General features: G+C 28.9%; 2 protein-coding genes across 3 annotated transcripts in view; both read right to left on the bottom strand.

The window, feature by feature from the left end:
• Window positions 1-2899: 2899 nt before the first annotated feature.
• On the bottom strand, window positions 2900-12395 carry LOC126742097 (uncharacterized). The gene is made up of 2 exons (XM_050448632.1): window positions 12078-12395; window positions 2900-3251 (listed from the first exon to the last, which is right to left on the bottom strand). Exons 1-2 carry the CDS (start codon window positions 12352-12354, stop codon window positions 2974-2976), a joined length of 555 nt encoding a protein of 184 aa, XP_050304589.1. The 5' UTR covers window positions 12355-12395; the 3' UTR covers window positions 2900-2973.
• A 1967-nt stretch (window positions 12396-14362) lies between these two features.
• The window catches only part of LOC126742357 (uncharacterized), a 78110-nt gene continuing 69428 nt past the window's right edge, over window positions 14363-23044 (bottom strand). For both annotated transcript variants that reach the window (XM_050449001.1, XM_050449002.1), the window contains exons 8-10: window positions 18805-19090; window positions 18379-18745; window positions 14363-15302 (exon numbers count right to left, since the gene is read on the bottom strand). In XM_050449001.1, coding sequence (XP_050304958.1) covers window positions 14437-15302; window positions 18379-18745; window positions 18805-19090 — 1519 coding nt within the window. In that variant the 3' untranslated portion in view covers window positions 14363-14436. The remainder of the gene's footprint in view (window positions 15303-18378; window positions 18746-18804; window positions 19091-23044) is intronic.

Here is a 23044-nt window from a genome sequence, read left to right as displayed (position 1 = left end):
AAATTAAAAAACAGCAATTTGTATTAAAAAATTAATAAATATTTAAGGTCTTAACTTTTATTTCAGTTATCCATTCAATTCCTATTAATGGTTAATGAAATAAATCAAAATTAAATTTTATAGGATTAAAACCACCAAAGGGGCATTATTATATACATTTAAATTGTGCATTGAATTCACTTTTAGAAATTAAAAAAAAAATAGTTTAATATCCGGAATATTGCCCAAGTGTGTAAATACCTTACGACAAGGCATACTGTCTTATATAAATTTGAAGTTACCTAAAAAATGCAATAAAATTTAAAGTCCTTGAATGGTTAAATATTAAATGGAATAACATCCATTTAAATTATGCATTAAATTTCAATTAATTGAAATTAAATTTTACAACATTAAGGGTATTAAAAATTATTATTATAAACCACCAAAGGGGCATCGTATGCAATTATTGTAAAAATATTTGTATCTTTATTATAATGCTTAAGTTAAAATAAAAATATTTAATAATCAAATTTATTTTCGCTGTTTAATTATAATATTCAATTTTAATTAGATAAATTAAAACTTAATATTTATTAATTTTTTATTCCATATACGATAGAACAGCCTTAACTAAGTGACGGAAATCGAAATACATAAATTATTTATATTTTTTCTTATTTTATATTCATTTAAGTTATGCATGTATTTAAATTATTAATAGAAACCTTCTTACTATATAAAATATCTATTTAATTTAAGCCAACTTAACAGGGGCATAAAATATATTTAAATTGTGCATTTAGTTCACTTAATTATTTATATTAAAAAAAATCCAAAATTTTAATTATTTTCTTACAAACAATTATTTAACGACCAAAATATTGAAATGAAGCAATTTATATTAAAAACTGTATAAAAATTAGAAAACGGAATATACATTTAAGTTATGCATTAAATTATTATTAATAGTGAAATAATTTAAGATTAAATTGAGAAGATAAAACCACAAAATTGTATACATTAAATATACTTTTAAATTTTAAAAAAATTTCTATTTGCCTGACTTTTTTAATTATGTGTAAATATTTTAAAAAATTAAATTGTTAATTTTCTGAAATTTTAAGATTTATTTGATATTTTTGACATTGTCTCACAAGCATAATATTTTGTTAATAGAACTTTAATATTACAGAAAAATGCATTTAACGACTAAGAAAAAATTAAAAATTTATTAACGTTTTTAGTTATTTATGTGCAAATATGAAAGAACATTATAATTAAATATTAAAAATTAATTTGACAAGATTAAGGGTAGGAAATCTTAATGAACCGCCAAAGCATCATATGCATTTAGCTTATATACGAAATTATTGTAAAAATATTTTTATTTAAGTTGAAATTTAATATTTTAATTTTAGAATCATATTAATTTTTTGTACTTTTTTTTTAATTAAAAAAATTAAATAAACGCTTTTTTTTTAAATATAATAAAAAATATTTTTTTATAAATGACCTTGATGAAAATGATTCAGGTATTATATATATATATATATATATATATATATATATAATATTTCAGGTATTCTGAAAACACCTTATATATTCCACTATATTTGTTTATTTGTAATTATATTCGTAAAATATTATTATTTCTTAATTTTTTGTTTCAGATATGATAGAACCGACTTAACTACGTTACGGAATTGTTTTTAAAATTAATTATAATTGATAATGTATAATTTTAATTTTTTTTTATTTATGTCAAAAAAAAACGTTTTTTGTATAGGTTCTAATTTTTTATACTTTTTTTTCTAAATTTTTATAGTTTTTTTGTTTGTTTTTATGTTTTTTCTTTATAGTTTTTCTCCCTTCTGTTGACCTTACTATTAAGAAAAATTAAATGTGTTAATTATTTTGAAACAGTTTCTAGATTTCTTGTGGAATTTTGGCAATTTTTTTACAGATATAATTTTCCTTTATAAAAATTTAAAGTTACCAAAAAATTGTATTAAATAACCAAGGAAATAAAAAATTTAAGAAACACAGTAATTTAAATAAAAAAAATATATAAAGAGGATAACATCCATTTAAGTTATGCACTAAATGACCATTAATATTAAATAAATTAACTAAAATTAATTTAACAAGATTAAGGATAGTAAAATTAAAAAAGAAACACCAAAAGTGCGTCATATGAATTTAAGTTATGCACGAAATTATTGTAAAAATATTTTTATTTATTCTTTATTGTTTAAATTAAAATTTTTAATTAAAGTATTAAAGGACTATCAGATACTCTTTAATTATGCATCAAATTCCCTTAATTAAAAAAAAAACAATTTTTTCTAGTTTTTTCCAAAAAAATTGTAAAAGCTAAAAAAAATTCATCTTAAAAAAATACATTTTTTATTAAAAAGCCAGAAATAGAAATTATCTTTAAAAATAAATTAAAACTATATGAAGTATTTTGGAGATGCTCTATTATATTTGTTTATATTTAGTTGTTAATATATTAATAAAAAATTAATATTTTTTTATTTTTAATTTCAGATATGATAGATCATGCTTAACTAGGTCATGGAATCCTTCGAAATTAATTAATTTGATTTATAATAATTTAATTTATTAAAATAGTAAAAAAACACTAATCCTATATATTTAGAGCATGTATATCTAGATTTTTAATTACAATTAAGTTATACTGTATTTTATCATTAATTTCGTATCAATTTAAAATAATAATCATAAATTATACTTATAGGCTTATAAAATCTCTTTCTCCCTCTATCCTTGTATCTTTAAACGAACCTTTACTATCTCTCTTTACCTGCCTTTCAATATTGCTCCCAATATTTTATAGGAAAATATAAGTCACATCCCTTTAAGTTATGCATCTATACAAATAATAAAAACCATCTTACTCTGCAAAACATCCATTTAATCCAAAAATAAATAAATAAATAAATAAAATCTAACTGCTGTTTTATTCCCTCACTGATATATCGGGATCTCATCGACTCCAGATCTACTCAGATGCGCTACCGGAGCCGATACAACTTCATAAGACAACTTATTGGATCCAGAATGTTCCAGGATGTTCTTCAGAGCGGTGGTACCGGCTATGGCCAAGGCGGCCAGGCTCATCCCGAACCCTTTGAAGGACACCAACGCTATTATCGATAAGATTATCGGCAGGACAATGGCAGCTTTTAGTTTTAGCAGGAGCAACAAAGGGAGGAGTACCCGTCTGATTTTTTTGCTTCTAGCATCTGAAACAGAAGAAGCATCGCGCGTTTATTATCAGCAGGTTTTGAATATTATTAATTAAGTTATGCCTAAACTAAATTGAATAAATCGACTCCTTTTTACTATTGATTTCTATCAGTAGTCATTAAGCCAACCAGACTGTTGGTCTGCGACAAGTGAATGACTGTTTATACCCAAGGACATCGTCAGCGGATCTTCCGTTCTCGTTTAACTTTCTTCGGTCTCAATTAAAGAGAAGGAGAGGAAAAATAGAAGACTTGGGCGTGGCATTAACCAGGTAAAAGAGAAACGAGGTTAGTTGGTTATGAGCGGTACAAAGAAGTGGGCTTGCACCAGCGGTTGATTTCCTATCTATGATGATTTATCTTAAAAGAACTAAAATTCTACTTATTTGCGATAAAGAAATTGCACAAGTACTGCAATAAAAGCATTTTTCTGGGGCAATTATTTTTTGCAAAAAAATTGTTTTTTTATAGCCTATCCTTAGCCCCCCACCCACCCCACACTACTTATTGTTAAGAAATTGTGTTCAAAAATCATTGTTTTCCAAAATAATACAAATGAATATCAGCTGGTTTCATCATTAATATCTAATTTAATAATAACACAGTTTTTAAATTTGATATAACTATATAAGTATATTAATAAATATTTAAAAATAGTACTATTAGATTAGATATTATACACAAAAAACGGTGATTTTTCAATGAAATTTCTTACTGGACAAATGTTTGGGGTGGGTGAAGGGGGCAAGGGTTGTGTTGATAAAAAAAATGTTCTTGCAGAAAATATATATTCAATATTTAATTTAATAGCACTATTTATTTAAATTCGATCTACTTTTATATATAAATATTTAGTATAAAAACAGCGTAATTAGATTGGATATTATTGACAAAAAAACAGTGAATTTTCAATGGAATTTCTTACTGGGCAAATGTTTGGGGTGGGTGGGGGGGCAACGGTTGTTATGATAAAAAACAATGTTTTTGCAGAAAATAAATACACAATATTTAATTTATTAGCACTGTTTATTTAAATTTGATCTACTTTTATATATAAATATTTAGTATAAAAACAGCGCTATTAGATTGGATCAAAGCCAGCAAGTATACAAATTTTAGAACATTTAAAATACAAGGATAACCCAAATTAGAGCCCTCAAATAAATTGAACTACTTAAAAACTAGACACTATATATGAAAATATTAAGCCCAACGTAAGTAGAACCCTAAATAAACCTCACGAATCAAGTTATCTACAGAAAATGAATAAAATAGTACAATAGGAGAATAATTAACGTATTTACATTATCGCTCTCTAGCACAGGAGATTTTATATTATTATTACTGTTTTATAGTATTTGGAAATTAATTTTATAAAAAAAATAATAATTGAAGAAATAATAAAACAGGTACATATTTAATTAATTTTTCTTTAAAATCTGTGTTGAAATTTCTAAAGATCTCTTATAAATACTTTTTTAGTTATGGACATTTTTTCTATAGTGAAAAAATACATACTCCAAATTTTTTTTTTAATTTTTGATTTCTTTTTAACTAATTAAATTTTATGAGAGATAAATAGACAATTTTTTTTAATTCATTTAAAGAATTGAAAAAAATATATATTTTTTTAATTAAGATTTTTTCGAAAGTTCGTATAACTGTTATAATGATCTAACTGCGTAAACCAACTGACCGTTGGTGAAATAAATTCCATCAATAGCTTTCTACGAGCTTTTACTCGCAGGTACATACAACCGTGACCATAACCTTAAATCAACATCAAGGTGATAATTTAATAAAACGTTTGCCGCATTGCATTAAACCGCATGTCAGGCCAAAGATAATATAATTTTTAACGTATCTATAGATGGAAAAATCATATTTCTATCGATCCTAAACTCTTCCTATATTCTTTTCTTAACCTAATGTGATTTTTTACCCAGATAATGCTCACTCAACTTATTAGCCAAATTGATACGCACCAGTTGTACTTTCATCTGCGTAGCGACCGCTGAATCACAATAATTAACAGCACAGATTCAAATTGAAAGGCGATAGAAAGTGGTACTTTGAAATCGAGTCGAACGTTAATGAAAAAAAAAATTATTATTAAAAATGTGTATGATATGGAGTGGATTGCTGCTGTTAGAGAAAGTGAAAGAAGAAAAGTAGATTTGTGTATCCGGTTTAAGGTATCAACAGGATCTAATTAATCTGTAGGTCTCTTAATTTCATTTATTCAAGATTTTTTAATTATGACCCAACGAAGAATGTTATTCTCACTTATCAAAATGTGCCTAGAAGCTCTAAGTTTAAGCACTTTATTAATTTTAGAAGACTTGTTAGACCCTACGGATATAAACATAAATAACAAATTGCAGGACACAAAACCGCAACAGAATTTGCCAAATATTGATGTAACTCTTGCTTTCTAAAAAGCATTTTTTACTAAATATGTACAAAATATAGAGGAAAGTAACTTAAAAAGTATATGAGATAAATCCAGCGATAATACTGAGAAAAATGCTTAATAGGATCAAGTACTAATCAACCCTAATACAGACAAACAAGCCATTAATAAAACTGTGATAGTACCGTATGGAAATAAAAAAGATACAGCATATATATTCATTGAAAATAAAGAATTGAGTGCGTTAGATCGTGATTTGATGATGGAAATGACTTTGAGAAAGTGATATTGAGGATAAAGAAGTAGAACAAAGTGAGGAGAAAACTGCACAAAACATTTTTAGCATATAACATTCCACTGTAGTAGATCGTTCCTATTCAAAACTAGGTATCAACAGGATTTAATTAATCTGTAGGTGTAATTTTTTGCTCAGGATTAATGGGTGTGAAGTTGTTGCACATGGTATATGTCACCGAATACTGTGATTAAAAATTTTGGTAAAAAAACTTTTACATGAGTTATCACCATTTGAAGTTTGAAGACTCGAAAGTCTAAAGTTAATATCTTTTGATCTACTGATGCTACCATCATCAAATAAACTTTATTTGAAAGGACTTAATTTATTTTTAATTTTTTACAAAGAGCTGTAAAACTGTAAGACTAACATTACCTGAGATATCAGATCGGGAAACTCGAGACCCTTTAACTCTTCAGATTAAATGCATCATTTCATGTTGATGCGTGAGGCTAAGGGGGTCTTTGTACGGGAATCTGGGTGGGAAGTCTATTTTTTCAATGTTTACCTAATTGCGCTTATGCTTGAAATTTTTTAAAAATTAATTATTCTGACAAAGTTTGGCTCATTTTTAAAGTAATTTTTAAGTACTGTCTGAAAACCTTAGACAAGTGACTACTTAACTCAAAAGCATGGAATAAGTGACAAATTATTTCAATTTTATGATCTAAGTACCTTAAGTGCCTGGAATAAATATCTAATTAATTCAAAAAGGCTTAATTGCCTGGAAGTAACTTCTAGCTAACCTAAGATTCTAAAATAAGTAAGTAATTATTTTAATTTCTTGAACTAAGTGTCTGAAAAAACTTCTGAGGGATTCAAGAATCTAATTAATAAAAAAGCTCAACTCCCAGGAAGTAACTTCTAGATAAATCAGATTCCTAGAATAAGTACTTAATTAATTAAAATAATTGTTTAGTAAGTAGCTTAGGTGCTTAAGTGGAAGAGTCTCTGAGTTTATCGAATACCTGGAATAAATTATTAATTTATTAAAAAGCTCAACTAACTGAGAGTAACTTCTAAATAACTGAAAATTCTAAAATAAAAGACTAGTTATCTGAAATAATTCTTGAACTAAATCACCCAAATGCCTGGAAGAGTCTCTGAGTTAGTCGAAAGCCTGGAATAAGTGACAAATTATTTCAAATTTTCGATCTAAGTGCCTGCAATAGCTTTTGAGTAAATCAAGAGCCTGGAATAAATATCTAATTAATTCAAAAAGGCTTAACTGCCCGGAAGTAACTTCTAGCTAACTTAAGTTCCTAAAATAAGTAAGTAGCTATTTTAATCTCTTGAACTAAGTACCCGGAAAAGCTTCTAAGCGATTCAAGAACCTGGAAAAGGTATCTAATTAATAAAAAAAACTCAACTCCCAGGAAGTAACTTCTAGATAATTTATATTCCTAGCATAAGTACTTAATTAATTCAAATAATTTTTGTAGTAAGTACCTTAAGTGCTTGAAAAAGATTCTGAGTTATTCAAGAGCCTAAAATAGGTATCTAATTAATTATTAACTTAATTAAAAGCTCAACTGCCTGGAAGTAATTCTTAGGTAATTTAAAATAAGTGACTAATTATTTTAAGTAATCCTTGAATTAAGTAACCCACATTCCTGGAAGAGTCTCTGAGTTAATCGAAAGCCTGGAATAAATGACAAATTATTTCAAATTTTCGATCTAAGTACCTCAAGTGCCTGGAAAAGCTTTTGAGTGATTCAAGAGCCTGGAATAAATATCTAATTTATTCAAAAGGCTTAACTGCCCGTAAGTAACTTCCAGCTAATGTAAGCTCCTAAAATAAATAAGTAATTATTTTAATTTCTTGAACTAAGTGCCTGAAAAAGCTTCTGAGCGATTCACGAACCTGGAGTAAGAATCTAATTAATAAAAAAACTCAACTCTCAGGAAGTAACTTCTAGATAATTCAGATTCTTAGAACAAGTACATAATTAATTCAAATAATTTTTGTAGTAAGTACCCTTAATGCTTGAAAAAGATTCTGAGTTATTCAAGAGCCTGAAATAGGTATCTAATTAATTAATAACCTAATTAAAAGCTCAACTGCCTGGAAGTAATTTTTCTAAAATAAAATTTCTAAAATAAGTGAAAGCCTGAAATAAGTTATTAATTTATTAAAAGGCTCAAGTAACTGAGAGTAACTTACTAACTAAATAACAGAAATTTCCAAAATAGAAGACTAGTTATTTAAAATAATGTTTGAACTATATAAGCCAAAAGCCTGGAAGAGTCTCTGAAATAATCAAAAGCCTGGAATAAGTAATTAATTTACTAAATGGCTCAAGTAACTGAGAGTAACTTCTGAAAGCCTGGAATAAGTGACAAATTATTTCAAATTTTTGATCTAAGTACCTCAAGTGCCTGGAAAAGCTTCTGAGGGAGTCAAGAACCTAATTAATAAAAAAACTTAACTGCCTGGAAGAAATTTTTAGGTATTTTAACATAACTGACTAAATATTTTAAATAATCTTTGAAGTAAGTAACCCAAATGCCTGAAAGAGTCTGTGAGTTAATCGAAAGCCTGGAATAAGTAATTAATTCATTAAAAGGCTCAAGTAACTAAGAGTAACTTACTAACTATATAACTGAAATTTCTAAAATAAAAGACTAGTTAGGTGAAATAATTCTTGAACTAAATAACCCAAATCCCTGGAAGAGTCTATGAATTAATCGAAAGCCTGAAATAAGTGTATAATTATAGATCCTTCCAATAAAGAGAAATTCAGTATTTACTCATAAAATCTCAGCAAACCCAAAATAAATAAATGGTATGTCATCAGCATATAAATCCAATGACTCCTGCCCAAGTATTTAAGCAAGAATTATCTATAGCAGGATTAAAAATAGCATTTGCACTTATCAGCTTGGCTTTGCAATGGATTTAATATATAGGGACTTTCAGAAGGCTTTTAATAGGGTGTCCCTTAAAAAACAAATAAATTTGAAAAATCAATTCTTAGTATAATAACAAATTTTGAAGTGACTATTGGGAAAGATGATCCAGCTTACTGTAGTTAAGCCATCGTATATTTTGAGTACTGGATAAGATGATGAACTGCGTTGAACTCAGATTTGCAGGTAGATTTGCGTTCAACGCAATTATTTGTATACTTATTCCAGATTTTCGATTAACTTAAGAGACTATTCCAGGCATTTGGGTTACCTAGTTCAAGGATTATTTAAAATAATTAGTCACTTATTTTAAATTACCTAAAAATTACTTGCAGGCAGTTGAACTTTTAATTAGGTTATTAATTAATTAGGTACTTATTCCAGGCTCTTGAATAACTCAAAAACTTTTTCAAGCACTTAAGGTCCTTACAAAAAAAATATTTGAATTAATTAAGTAATTATTCTAGGAATCTGAATTATCTAGAAGTTAATTTCTGGAAGTTAAGCTTTTTTATTAATTAGATACTTACTCCAGGTTCTTGAATCGCTCAGAAGCGTTTCCAGGCACTTAGCCTTAGAAATTGAAATAGTTACTTACTGATTTTAGAAACTTAAGTTAGCTAGAAGTAAGTTCAGGGCAGTTAAGCCTTTTTGAATAAATTAGATTTTTATTCCAGACCCTCGATTCACTCAAAAGCTTTTCCAGGCACTTGAGGTACTTATATCAATAATTTTAAATAATTTTTCACTTATTCCAGGCTTTCGATTAACTCAAAGACTCTTCCAGGCATTTGGGTTATTTAGTTCAAGAATTATTTTACCTAACTAGTCTTTTATTCTGGAAATTTCAGTTATTTAATTAGTAAGTTACTTTCAGTTACTTGAGCCTTTTAATAAATAATTACTTATTCCAGGCTTTCGATTAACTCAGAGAATCTTCCAGGCATTTGGGTTACTTAGTTCAAGGATTATTTAAAATAATTAGTCACTTATTTTAAATTACCTAAAAATGACTTCCAGGCAGTTGAACTTTTAATTAGGTTATTAATTACTTATGTACTTATTCCAGGCTCTTGAATAACTTTTTCAAGCACTTTTCAAACACAAAATTTATTTGAATTAATTATATACTCACTCCAGGTTCTTGAGTCTCTCAGAAGCTTTTCCAGGCACTTAGTTCAAGAAATTAAAATAATTACTTACTTATTTTAGGAACTTAAGTTAGCTAGAAGTTACTTCCGGGCAACTAAGCCTTTTAGAATTAATTAGATATTTATTCCAGGCTCTTGATTCGTTCATAAGCTTTTTCAGGCACTTGAGATACTTAGATCGAAATTTTGAAATAATTTGTCACTTATTCCAGGCTTTCGATTAACTCAAAGACTCTTCCAGGCATTTGGGTTATTTAGTTCAAGAATTATTTTACCTAACTAGTCTTTTATTCTGGAAATTTCAGTTATTTAATTAGTAAGTTACTTTCAGTTACTTGAGCCTTTTAATAAATTAATTACTTATTCCAGGCTTTCGATTAACTCAGAGAATCTTCCAGGCATTTGGGTTACTTAGTTCAAGGATTATTTTAAATAATTAGTCACTTATTTTCAATTACCTAAAAATGACTTCCAGGCAGTTGAACTTTTAATTAGGTTATTAATTACTTATGTACTTATTCCATGCTCTTGAATAACTTTTCAAGCACTTTTCAAACACAAAATTTATTTGAATTAATTATATACTCACTCCAGGTTCTTGAGTCTCTCAGAAGCTTTTCCAGGCACTTAGTTCAAGAAATTAAAATAATTACTTACTTATTTTAGGAACTTAAGTTAGCTAGAAGTTACTTCCGGGCAACTAAGCCTTTTAGAATTAATTAGATGTTTATTCCAGGCTCTTAATTCGCGCAAAAGCTTTTCCAGGCACTTGAGATACTTAGATCGAAATTTTGAAATAATTTGTCACTTATTCCAGGCTTTCGATTAACTCAGAGACTCTTCCAGGCATTTGGGTTACCTAATTCAAGGATTATTTAAAATAATTAGTCACTTATTTTAAATTACCTAAAAATTACTTATAGGCAGTTGAATTTTTAATTAGGTTATTAATTAATTATGTACTTATTCCAGGCTCTTGAATAACTTTTTCAAGCACTTTTCAAACACAAAATTTATTTGAATTAATTATATACTCACTCCAGGCTCTTGATTCACTCAAAAGCTTGAGATACTTAGACCGAAATTCTGAAATAATTTGTCACTTATTCCATGCTTTTGAGTTAAGTAGTCACTTGTCTAAGGTTTTCAGATAGTACTTTAAAAATGAGTCCAACTATGTCAGAAAAATAAATTTTTACAAAAATTCAATTAGGTGAAAATTGAATAAATAGACTTCCCACTCAGTTCCCCGTACACAAACTACCTTAGGCTCACGAATCAATATGAAATGATGCATTTAATCTGAAGGGTTAAAGGGTCTTGAGTTTCTCGATCTGATATCTCAGGAAATGTTAGTATTAAAGTTTTAAAGGTCTCTATACAAATTGAAGAATAAATTTATTCCTTTCAACTAATGTTTACTTAATGAAAGTAGCATTAGTAGATCAACTTTAGATTTTCAAGTCGACACATCAAGGTCCTACTAGCCTCAACCAAACTTCAAATGGTAATAACTCAGGAAAAAGTGTTTTATTAAAATTTTTAATCGTAGTCTTCGATGGCATATACCTTGTGCTATTGATCTTAACCAAAAAGTTACACCTTAAACATTAATGAGATTCGATTTGAATAATGTCATCTGCTTAAATCTTAGATTAAACAACAAAAGGATTTCATTTATAGGGACTTTCTTTTTAGAAGACTTTTAATAAGGTGTCCTTTAAAAAAACAAATACATTTTTTGGAAAAGTCAATTCTTAGTGTAATAACCAAATTTGAAGTGACTATTGGGAAAGATGATTTAGCTTACTGTAGTTAAGCCATTGTACATTTTGAGTACTGGATAAGATGAACTGCGTTGAACTCAGATTTGCACTCAGCAGACGACACAATAGCAAAAAAATGGACACGTTATCTTTAACTAAATATTGTTTTTTTTAGGAAAAATGATGTTATTATTACCTATAATTTAAAAATGAAGCTGGCCACCAAAAAAATAGCAACAGCAAACGTGTACACCACGATTTTGTTAAACACCCACTCAAATATTTTACCTGAGAGTAAACCTCTGGCTGCTTCCGGTAGGCGAATGGTCAACTGACGTTCCCCCAAGAACCTCGCGTACCTCTCAACAATATCTTCGGAACCTCTCGCCTCAAACCCAAAATTCTTTATTGGTGACTTTTCCAAAGTAATTAAATCATCCACTATTGAAATCTTCGGTGTATCTTCCAATTGCCTGACATATTCAGTTAAATCTGCTTCCGGATCACTCGTGGCACCACTCGCCAAAACCACCAAAGCACCGAACGCCAGCAAGAATTTGCACATTTTCGACTCGTTTGTAGTGCAAAATTAACAAAATTGATTTTAAAACAAAACATTTATATTCCCTATAAGCATATTAAGAAGGGGTGTTTAGGTATTCATTCGATCATATATGTATCAAGGTAAAAGACATTCCTGAGGAGGCCGTGTCTGGTAAAATAAAATTGTGAAAATTTTACTTTTCTTAGTTCAGTATTCAAGAGGGATTCGCACGGCGTTAATTTATTCCAAAATTGTTTAAATGGCGTGTCATAATTTACTTATCGGACCGAAATGTTTTGTTTGCCTAAGGCAGCTCTGTTTGGAGTAAGAAGATCCTTGTTTTTTTAATACGTACCCGTGAATTGTAAAAAACGAAGAGAAATTTACTACAGTTCTCATGTCGCCATCTGTTGAAGTAACTTAAAAACTTTAATTCAAGTACTTCTTAGTACCATGTCAGAATGAAGTGGCGCCATCTACTTTTACAATTGATTACTAAGGTACTAAGGACCTTTGGTACTAAATGGTGTGCCATCTATGGGGTTTAGTGGAACTTACGGCCACATTATTTATCGGTTGGTTAAAATGGTTTTTAGTAATAGGAGCTTTTTTTATTCATATTTTTGGGAATTACATTGCACTCTAAACTGATGTTTGACATTCATATTGTATTAGATCAATAACGTAACAGAATCTTCTAGATTGCTGGGTTATATAATTTTTCGTAAATGTGAAATGTCTTCTAGTTCTCGAGCTATTTAATACATTTATTCTTGGCAAATTGAACTTTGAAAGCATTATATGGAACCCTAGGTATGGAATTTACATTGATCGATTGGAGAGCATCCAAGACAGATTTGTAAGATTTCTTTCTTTTAAAACTCGCTTCGGTTCACATCAAGATGTCAATTCAATTCGAGACCATTTTGGCGTGGTTCCACTTTTCCACAGACGTTCGATAACTGATGTTTCGTTTTTATATAAAGTAATGATTTGTCAGCTGAACACTCCTCCTATTTTGTTACTTTTTAAATTTAACATTTCTCAAGTCAACATCAGATCAAGCGAATTATTTTTTATTGCATTCATGAAAACAATTCGTGGCCAGAACTCTCCATTATGTAGAATAACAAAAAGTTATAATTTGTACCGCCGTTAATTGGACGTTTTTAACATGTCACTTAGTACAGTTAAAAATACTTTAAAACGAAATATTGCCTTTGAAAAAGTTTATGAGAGTAATGTAGAAATTTAGCAGTAAAAAATTATAAAAGTAAATAATTAACTAAAAATTAATTTTTTTAAGTCTGTTATATGGATACCATTTTGGTCTTGTAGCCTGTTGTATCCCTATATGGTCTCCAAATAAATAAATAAATAGACTTTATATTTTTCTAATTAAGACTGCAGTGTAATTAGATTTTTTGGTGCAACCTGTGGTTCTCTGTGAAAAAAGTGGAAAAGTAAACCCATCGATATGGTTCTCTTTTCTTGCTATTTTCTGAACTTGGTGTAATTAAATTTTTGGTACTATCAATATTTCTCTCAAAATTTACCATATTTCTTAAAAATTAAATTACACCCCAATGACCTGTTATTTTTCTCTAACTTAGATAATAGTGTAATCGGATTTTTAGTAGCATCAATGGTTTTCTCAAAATTTACATTTTTTATTATACGATTAAATAAATATAGTAAACGAAACATTTAATGGCTTTTTACGGGATGTCTAGAAAATGAAATTCAGTGAAAATTTAATAAATTGAGGATTATTCATTGATTATTTCAAAGCAATTAAGATACATGGTGGAGAATTTTTTTTTTAAATTGAGAAATTGACTTTCAAACGATTCGAAGGTATTACTAAATACAGAAGTGCAATAGAAACTCAAAAAATCACCCAACATAATTTCGCATTTCAACCTCAAAAATTCGTAAAATAAACATTTTAACTTCTTCATCTCAAATAATACCTAAAACAATTAATTTTTTTTCTATCTGTTCCCACCAAAACCAAGAAAACACCCCATAACTATTCCACATTTATAATATATACAAATCAAGTCGGCAATATAGGCACAATTAAATAATATCTTTAAAAAACTAACACCAAGTCCCTTGCTCTATCCCATTATCCAGAGTTCTCCTATAACAGTTCCACATAACTTGCTCCTTGAAGTCATTACTGTTCTCCCTATTAGGATCAATTTGGGTGTGGCTTCCTTTATAGTTTCTTTTCCTGCTGGACTCACTACTGTTGCCTTTTCCATTTACTGGATCCATCATGGATTGCATGCTGTGAGTCTTATGCAAGGATAACCTTAAAGGTTTCTTAGGCGGTCTTGGTTTTGAAGTGCTGTTACTATGCTCGTAATAAGTATGTTTTCTACCTTGATTATAATCTGCTTCAGAGTTATAATCGGTGCTCTTGTAACCGCCTCCACCATTTCTGGTTGAAGTGGAATTGCAATCGCTATCAAAATCCAAAGACTTAACACTTCTGGAGCTCTGGATTTTTTTGTACAATTTGTTCACGGCTTTTGAAGGACTCTCATCGAGGTCTTCCACACTTTTGGACTCGCAGTACTTCGGGCCGATGTGGACTTCCGACCGGAAGTCTAGCACCGAAGTAGACTTCCTGGCATTATAATGCTTCAGTATGTCGGCGTTGTATTTCTCCGAAGCGGTTATGCAACGTTGCCGATGTTTTTCGTATAAAGTTGCCCCGGTGTTGTCTTTGGATCGGGTCAGTTCCTGGATGATCTTGGTGGCTTTCTTGTAGCTTTGGTCCACCAGGTCTCCAGATCCGTTACGGAAATCCTTTTCCGAGTTGGTCTTGGTGAAGTCGGCCGAGTATCGATGCTCGATGTTTCTACGACGTGGACCGTTCGAGTTGGTTTCCGAGCTGTAGTCCAGTTTCTCGTCTCTGGGGTGGTGGTGGTGATGGTGCTTTCTGTATGGCACCTTGTCTATAAAAAAGAGGATTGTTTATCAATGTTTTTTGAGTAAAGAAACTAATACAGATATTTTTTCTAGAGGTGAATCAAAGCTCTTTATCACAGGTGTTGCAATTGAGACCTCAATTTTTGGATTTCATGTGAAATACTAAGAAGCTTGTGGCCTCATATCTACTTTAAACAAAACAGTGGTAAGATATTAAAAGTTATAAAAGTAGCCTCTCTTTTTGCCTTTCTGATATTATTAGCGTATAATAAGGACGATGTTTTCTAAAAGAAAGTATTTTCTGGTATGCCTTACTTATTATAGACATAGAATACGTCTTCATCACAATTATTTTTTTTTAAATTTTGGTAAACAAATTTTAAATTAAGCGATTTTTATTGCCATTTTGTTTTAATTAAAAAATTTATTTTATGAAAATTAAACCTTAATCCGTTTCTGGCATCATGTTACCAAGTGACATAAATCACATGCAATTACATCAAAATGACAGCTGTCATGATAAGTAACAGCATTATTTAATAAAAATAATTTATCAATAATTCCCAGAGTCCGGTTCTGTGTTTTCCCAAATGTCACTCGACGGACACGTGAGTCAGTTGCTAATATGATTGATGTCGACAGGACCGCATTAAGATTTTTGTGTTGATGTGAATGACAAGTGCAGTTAGCACATGCAGGATCGGTCAAGTTGTTTTTCTACCCATCCCCTTCTAATACACTATTTTAGCCATAAGTTTGACTTTGTTCAACACAATGTTTAAATAAATTTAAATAGTGATTTAATTAAACGTTTTTATGTATTTTCTCATTATAAAAAAAAATATAATAAAATATTACCGTGAAATTGGGTTTTAAATGAAATGTTACTAAAACTGTTTTTTTTTCTACCCATCTTTCTCTAATCCACTACTATGGCCGTAAGTCTCTCTTTGTTCAACACATTCCAGAAAATTTGTAAATTATTTTTGTTAAGCCTTTACGTATTAAATATTTGTTCATTATACGAGAAATTACAATGATTACTTTGCTAACATATTTAATAAAACAATGTGTTGAATAAAGACGTACTTATTGTCAAAAAAGTGAATTAGAGTGAGATCAATGCACTGATATAAATGACAGTAGAGGCTCACCTCGACGTTGCCAGTTTAGATCACAATTCAATTTTTTAACATAACCTCTAAATTTGCTAATTTTTCCGTTAAAAACAATCGTAATGTGAACCTAACAATCTTTATCATTTTTATGTTTATTGAATTATAATTAAACGAATTTTATGTCCATTTGGTTTTAATTTAAAAATTTATTTTACGAAAATTAAACCTTAATCCGTTTCTGGCATATTACCAAGTGTCACGTGTTATTACTTTAAAATGACAGCTGTCATGATAAGTTGTATATGCACCAGTTAAGTAGATTTACTTAACAAAAATAATTTATCAATAATTATTAATTAGTCCGGTTCTGTGTTTTCACAAACGTCACTCGACTGACACGTGAGCCAGTTGTCAATATGATTGGTTTGTACAGGACCGCATTAAGATTTTTGTGTTGATGTGATTGACAAGTGCAGTTGGCATATGCAGGATCGGTCAGGTTGTTTTTCTACCCATTCCTGTCTAATGCACTATTTTAGCCATAAGTTTAACTTTATTCGACAAAATGTTTAAATAAATTTAAATAGTAATTAAACGTTTTTATGTATTTTCTCATTATAAAAAAATATAATAAAATATTAACGTATAATTGGGTCTTAAATGTAATGTTACTACAACTGATTTTTATATTGTTCATCTTTCTCTAATTCACTATTATGGCCGTAAGTCTCCCTTTGTTCAACACATTGCAGACAATTTGTAAATTATTTTTCTTAAGCCTTTACGTATTAAATATTTGTTCATTATACGAGAAATTACAATGGTTACTTTGCTTACATATTTAATAAAACAATGTGTCGAACAAAGATATACTTATAGCCAAAAAAGTTAATTAGAGAGAGATCAGTGCACTGATATAAATGACAGTAGAGGCTCACCTCGACGTTGCCAGTTTAGATCACAATTTAATTTTTTAACATAACCTCTAATTTTGCTAATTTCTCCGTTAATTATCAATGTAAACGCAACAAATTCAATCAATTTTTATGTTTATAGAATTGTAATTAAACGCATTTTATGTCCACTTGGTTTTAATTTAAAAATTTATTTTACGGAAATTAAATCTTAATCCGTTTCTGGCATCATGTTACCAAGTAACATAAAACGCGTGTCAACCATCACGTGCCATTACTTGAAAATGACAGCTGTCATGATAAGTAATATATGCACAGGTTAAGTAGATTTACCAGAGTCTGGTTCTGCATTTTCACAAACGTCACTCGACTGACACATGGTAGTTACACGGGGCAACTGTCAATTGTCAAAGTGATAGCTTTCGACAGGACCGCATTAAGATTTTTATGTTAATGTGATGGACAAGTGACAGTTGACATATGAAGTTCAAAGTTGGTTTAAATATTTAATAGTTAGTTTTAATAATAGAAATCAAGTGGTCAAATTTAAAAAATAAATTATCAGATATTAATCCCCAAGGTACTGTGTCGGGCCCAAATCTATTCCTTACATACAATAATGATATTGTCAAAGTAATTAGTAGAAGTAATTCAGCATTATTTGCAGATGACACTATGCTGTATGTTGTGGGAAAAGATATCACAAAAATGCAAGAAGGTCTAAACTGTGTGTGATAATAACTTGAATATTAAGCAGCTAAAACAAAATTTTGTCTGTTTGTCAGTAGATTAAGTGAAGTTAATTTGAATGTAATAAATAAAGAAACAACATTCTACCAGAGAGAAATGAATTATTTGGGGTGTTTGGATCCACTTTTAAATTTTTATTTATATTCTGCTTTGTGCTTTTATTTTAGGTATAGTTTTAAATCTTATATTATTAATTTTGCTTTTTTAGTTTTTCACTTTATTAAAAAAATTTTAGCATTTTATATCCATAATATTAATAGACTGTAACTTATATGTAGCAATTATTATATTAATATAATTTAAATCACAATTAAACCAACCTAATCCAGGCATTTTCTCCACCTCATAACCCTCTCTGACCGCACCGTTCCTCATACCGTTCGACTTATGCCTGTGCTTATGGTACTCTGGACTGGGTGCTATAAGAGTATTGGACACATTCGACATGCTACTTCTAGACCTTATCGAGGCAATTCCCTCCTTCTCTGTGGTCACCAGTGTAGTGACTTGGGGTCCCTTCTGGAACAACTGGACCTCACCACTATGACTGGAATGAGTGGACACCGGCGAGTGTTGTGAGGTTATGTTGATGTTGGTGACGTTCTGGTTGGACTTTGAGATTAACGGGATCGGGGGTGAGGTGACGCGAGGTTCTAGTTCGGGTTTCTTGCCCAAGAGTTCCGAGACCTACAACACAATAGGAAATCAGTATTGACTTTAATGAATCTTTTACGTTTAATTAAAACCTGCTCTTCCAGATAAGAAATCCGATGGGTCAGTCTGATGTTATCGCTTTTCAGTTCGTCCTTGACTCTCTGGGAGTCTTCGTTGAGGTCTTGGAGATGTTTCAATTCTGACCTCAGGTTGATGATCTCTTGGACTGAGGGACTTTTGGATGAAGAGGAATCGTTGAAATTCTCAGCTAGGGGGCGCAGTACGACTAGTTGGGCCGGATCTGGGGCTGCGGCAAGTAGTCTTGTGAGATCGTCCCTTGTTTTAGTCAAGACTATTTTGCCATTGACTTCGATCAGTCTAATGGTGAATAAAAAAAGATGTTTACTCTCTTTACGTCTAGTGTTATAAATATTTCATAATATTGAGTGCATCTTTGAAATTCAATTTTGTCCTATTATTCTAGGTTAAAAATTAGCTTAACTAGTAAAGTTCTTATTAGAGGTTAATTTTTTTTACTTAAATTCATAGTTTTTTAAGAATTACTTGACAACTTTTAAAGGTATTTAAAATAAATTGTTACTTAAAGAGAAAGCGTTCTCCAAAGAATCATTTCCTATATAAACCATTATTGTAGGTCCAATGCTTTCTGAGTTACAACCAGTTTTGCCTGCCAAGACTCGATACCCATCAGATTTAAATTTGTTGTATTGAATTTAAAAATTTTAATTTTTAAATTATCCTTGAATACTTTTTTCTATAACTTTCAAAATATTTGAGGTATTTGTATAATTCTTATAAAATAATATGGGGGGTACTTAGTAGATTACTAAAGTGTAAAAAGTTCGTTCTTAGGTAAAAAATTGGCCTAACTACAAGAGTTCTAGTTAGAGGGTAATTTTTGCATTTAAGTTGCCAGTTTAATAAGGTTTTACTGGAAAACTTTTTGAGGTACTTAAATAAAATTTTTACTCAAAGAAAAACAGTTTCCCAAGAAATAATTTCGTATATGAATGATTTTTGTAGGTCAAATACTTTCTGAGCTACAACCATTTTTGACTGCCAATACTCAAATTTAAATTTTTCTATTATCCTTGGACATTTTTCCTTATAACTTCCAAGATATCCAAGATATTTTTATAATTCCTTTAAAATATTATGAAAAGGATTCAGCAGATTAATTTTTTGTAAAAAAATTTTTTTGAGGTTAAAAACTGGCTTAGGTAAAACAATTTTAGTTAGAGGCCAATTTTTTTACTCAATTTTCCAGTTTCTTAAGGATTACTTGAAAACTTTATAAGGTACTTAAATGAAGTTTTCACTCAAAGAAAAACAGTTTCCCAAGAAATAATTTCGTATATAAACGATTTTTGTAGGTTAAATACTTTCTGAGTTACAACCATTTTTGACTGCCGATACTAAGTTTTCACCAGATCACAAGTTTTTGGATAAAATTAAAAAATTTGAATTTTTGCATTATCCTTGGACACTTTTCCCTATAACTTCCAAGATATCTAAGATACTTTTATAATTTTTTTAAAATATTATGAAAAGGATTCAGTAGATTGATTTTTTTACAAAAAAATATTTCTAGGTTAAAAACTGGCTTAGGTAAAACAATTTTAGTTAGAGGCAAATTTTTTTACTCAATTTTCCAGTTTTTTTAAGGATTACTTGAATACATTTTGAGGCACTTAAATGAAGTTTTTACTCAAAGAAAAAGAGTTTCCCAAGAAATAATTTCGTATATAAATGATTTTTGTAGGTCAAATACTTTCTGAGTTACAACCATTTTTGACTGCCAATACTCAAATTTAAATTTTTCTATTATCCTTGGACATTTTTCCCTATAACTTCCAAGATATCCAAGATATTTTTATAATTCCTTTAAAATAATATGAAAAGGATTCAGTAGATTAATTTTTTGTAAAAAAATTTTTTTGAGGTTAAAAACTGGCTTAGGTAAAACAATTTTAGTTAGAGGCCAATTTTTTTACTCAATTTTCCAGTTTCTTAAGGATTATTTGAAAACTTTATAAGGTACTTAAATGAAGTTTTCACTCAAAGAAAAACAGTTTCCCAAGAAATAATTTCGTATATGAATGATTTTTGTAGGTCAAATATTTTCTGTGTTACAACCATTTTTGACTGCCGATACTAAGTTTTCACCAGATCACAAGTTTTTGGATAAAATTAAAAAATTTGAATTTTTGCATTATCCTTGGACACTTTTCCCTATAACTTCCAAGATATCTAAGATACTTTTATAATTTTTTTAAAATATTATGAAAAGGATTCAGTAGATTGATTTTTTTACAAAAAAATATTTCTAGGTTAAAAATTGGCTTAGGTATAACAATTTTAGTTAGAGGCCAATTTTTTTACTCAATTTTCCAGTTTTTTTTAAGGATTACTTGAATACTTTTTGAGGCACTTAAATAAAGTTTTTACTCAAAGAAAAAGAGTTTCCCAAGAAATAATTTCGTATATAAATGATTTTTGTAGGTCAAATACTTTCTGAGTTACAACCATTTTTGACTGCCAATACTCAAATTTAAATTTTTCTATTATCCTTGGACATTTTTCCCTATAACTTCCAAGATATTCAAGATATTTTTATAATTCCTTTAAAATGTTATGAAAAGGATTCAGCAGATTAATTTTTTGTAAAAAAATTTTTTTGAGGTTAAAAACTGGCTTAGGTAAAACAATTTTAGTTAGAGGCCAATTTTTTTACTCAATTTTCCAGTTTCTTAAGGATTACTTGAAAACTTTATAAGGTACTTAAATGAAGTTTTCACTCAAAGAAAAACAGTTTCCCAAGAAATAATTTCGTATATGAATGATTTTTGTAGGTCAAATACTTTCTGTGTTACAACCATTTTTGACTGCCGATACTAAGTTTTCACCAGATCACAAGTTTTTGGATAAAATTAAAAAATTTGAATTTTTGCATTATCCTTCGACACTTTTCCCTATAACTTCCAAGATATCTAAGATACTTTTATAATTCTTTTAAAATATTATGAAAACGATTCAGTAGATTGATTTTTTTACAAAAAAATATTTCTAGGTTAAAAACTTGCTTAGGTAAAACAATTTTAGTTAGAGGCCAATTTTTTTACTCAAGTTTCCAGTTTTTTTTAAGGATTACTTGAATACTTTTTGAGGTACTTAAATGAAGTTTTTACACAAGAAAAAAGAGTTTCCCAAGAAATAATTTCATATATAAACGATTTTTGTAGGTCAAATACTTTCTGTGTTACAATCAGTTTTGACTGCCAATACTCAGTTTTCACCAGATCAGAAGTTTTTGGATTAAATTGGAAAATTAAATTTTTATATTATTCTTGGACACTTTTCCCTATAACTTCCAAGATATCCAAGATATTTTTATAATTCTTTTAAAATATTATGAAAAGGATTTAGCAGATTGATTTTTTTACAAAAAAATATTTCTAGGTTAAAAACTGGCTTAGGTAAAACAATTTTAGTTAGAGGCCAATTTTTTTACTCAATTTTCCAGTTTTTTTTAAGGATTACTTGAATACTTTTTGAGGCACTTAAATGAAGTTTTTACTCAAAGAAAAAGAGTTTCCCAAGAAATAATTTCGTATATGAATGATTTTTGTAGGTCAAATACTTTCTGAGTTACAACCATTTTTGACTGCCAATACTCAAATTTAAATTTTTCTATTATCCTTGGACATTTTTCCCTATAACTTCCAAGATATTCAAGATATTTTTATAATTCCTTTAAAATATTATGAAAAGGATTCAGCAGATTAATTTTTTGTAAAAAAAATTGTTTCTGGGTTAAAAACTGGCAAGTTTTTTAAGGTTTACTTGAAAACTTTTTGAGGTATAAAGTCTTTACTAGAAGGAAAAGCGTTTTCTATAGAATAATTTCATGTATGAAGCATTTTTGTAGGTCTAATGATTTCTGAGTTACAACTAGTTTTGCTTGCCAATAGATTTGAGCTCGTTCAATTGAAATTAAAAAAAAAAATCTTTTATTCTCTTTGAATACTTTTTCATATAATTTCTAAGATATTTTAAATATTTATACAATTTCTTTAGAATATTATAGAGAATACTTAGAGGATTATTTATATGTAAATAGTATGTTCTTAGGTTAAAAATTGGCTTTAGGGGAAAAGTTTTTTAATATACAACATAAAAGTATTTAATGAACTTTTTGAGGTATTTAAATGATTAAAATGAAAACCCTTTTCTAAGGAATAATTTAATATATGAACCATTTTTGTTACAATCACTTTTGCCTGCCAATAGTCAGTAGGTACCCACCAGATT

The sequence above is a fragment of the Anthonomus grandis genome, chromosome 11 (assembly GCF_022605725.1).
Source record: "Anthonomus grandis grandis chromosome 11, icAntGran1.3, whole genome shotgun sequence".
Classification (NCBI taxonomy): Eukaryota; Metazoa; Arthropoda; class Insecta; order Coleoptera; family Curculionidae; genus Anthonomus; species Anthonomus grandis.
Note: the sequence above shows the minus strand (reverse complement) of the source record. Positions and strands in the feature narration are given on the sequence as shown.

Coding starts and splice junctions, on each gene's coding strand:
- LOC126742097 (XM_050448632.1), bottom strand. CDS start 12,354: ATGTGCAAATTCTTGCTGGCGTTCGGTGCTTTGGTGGTTTTGGCGAGT. Junction 3,252..12,077: donor AGCCAGAGGTTTACTCTCAG/GTAAAATATTTG, acceptor CTTCTGTTTCAG/ATGCTAGAAGCAAAAAAATC.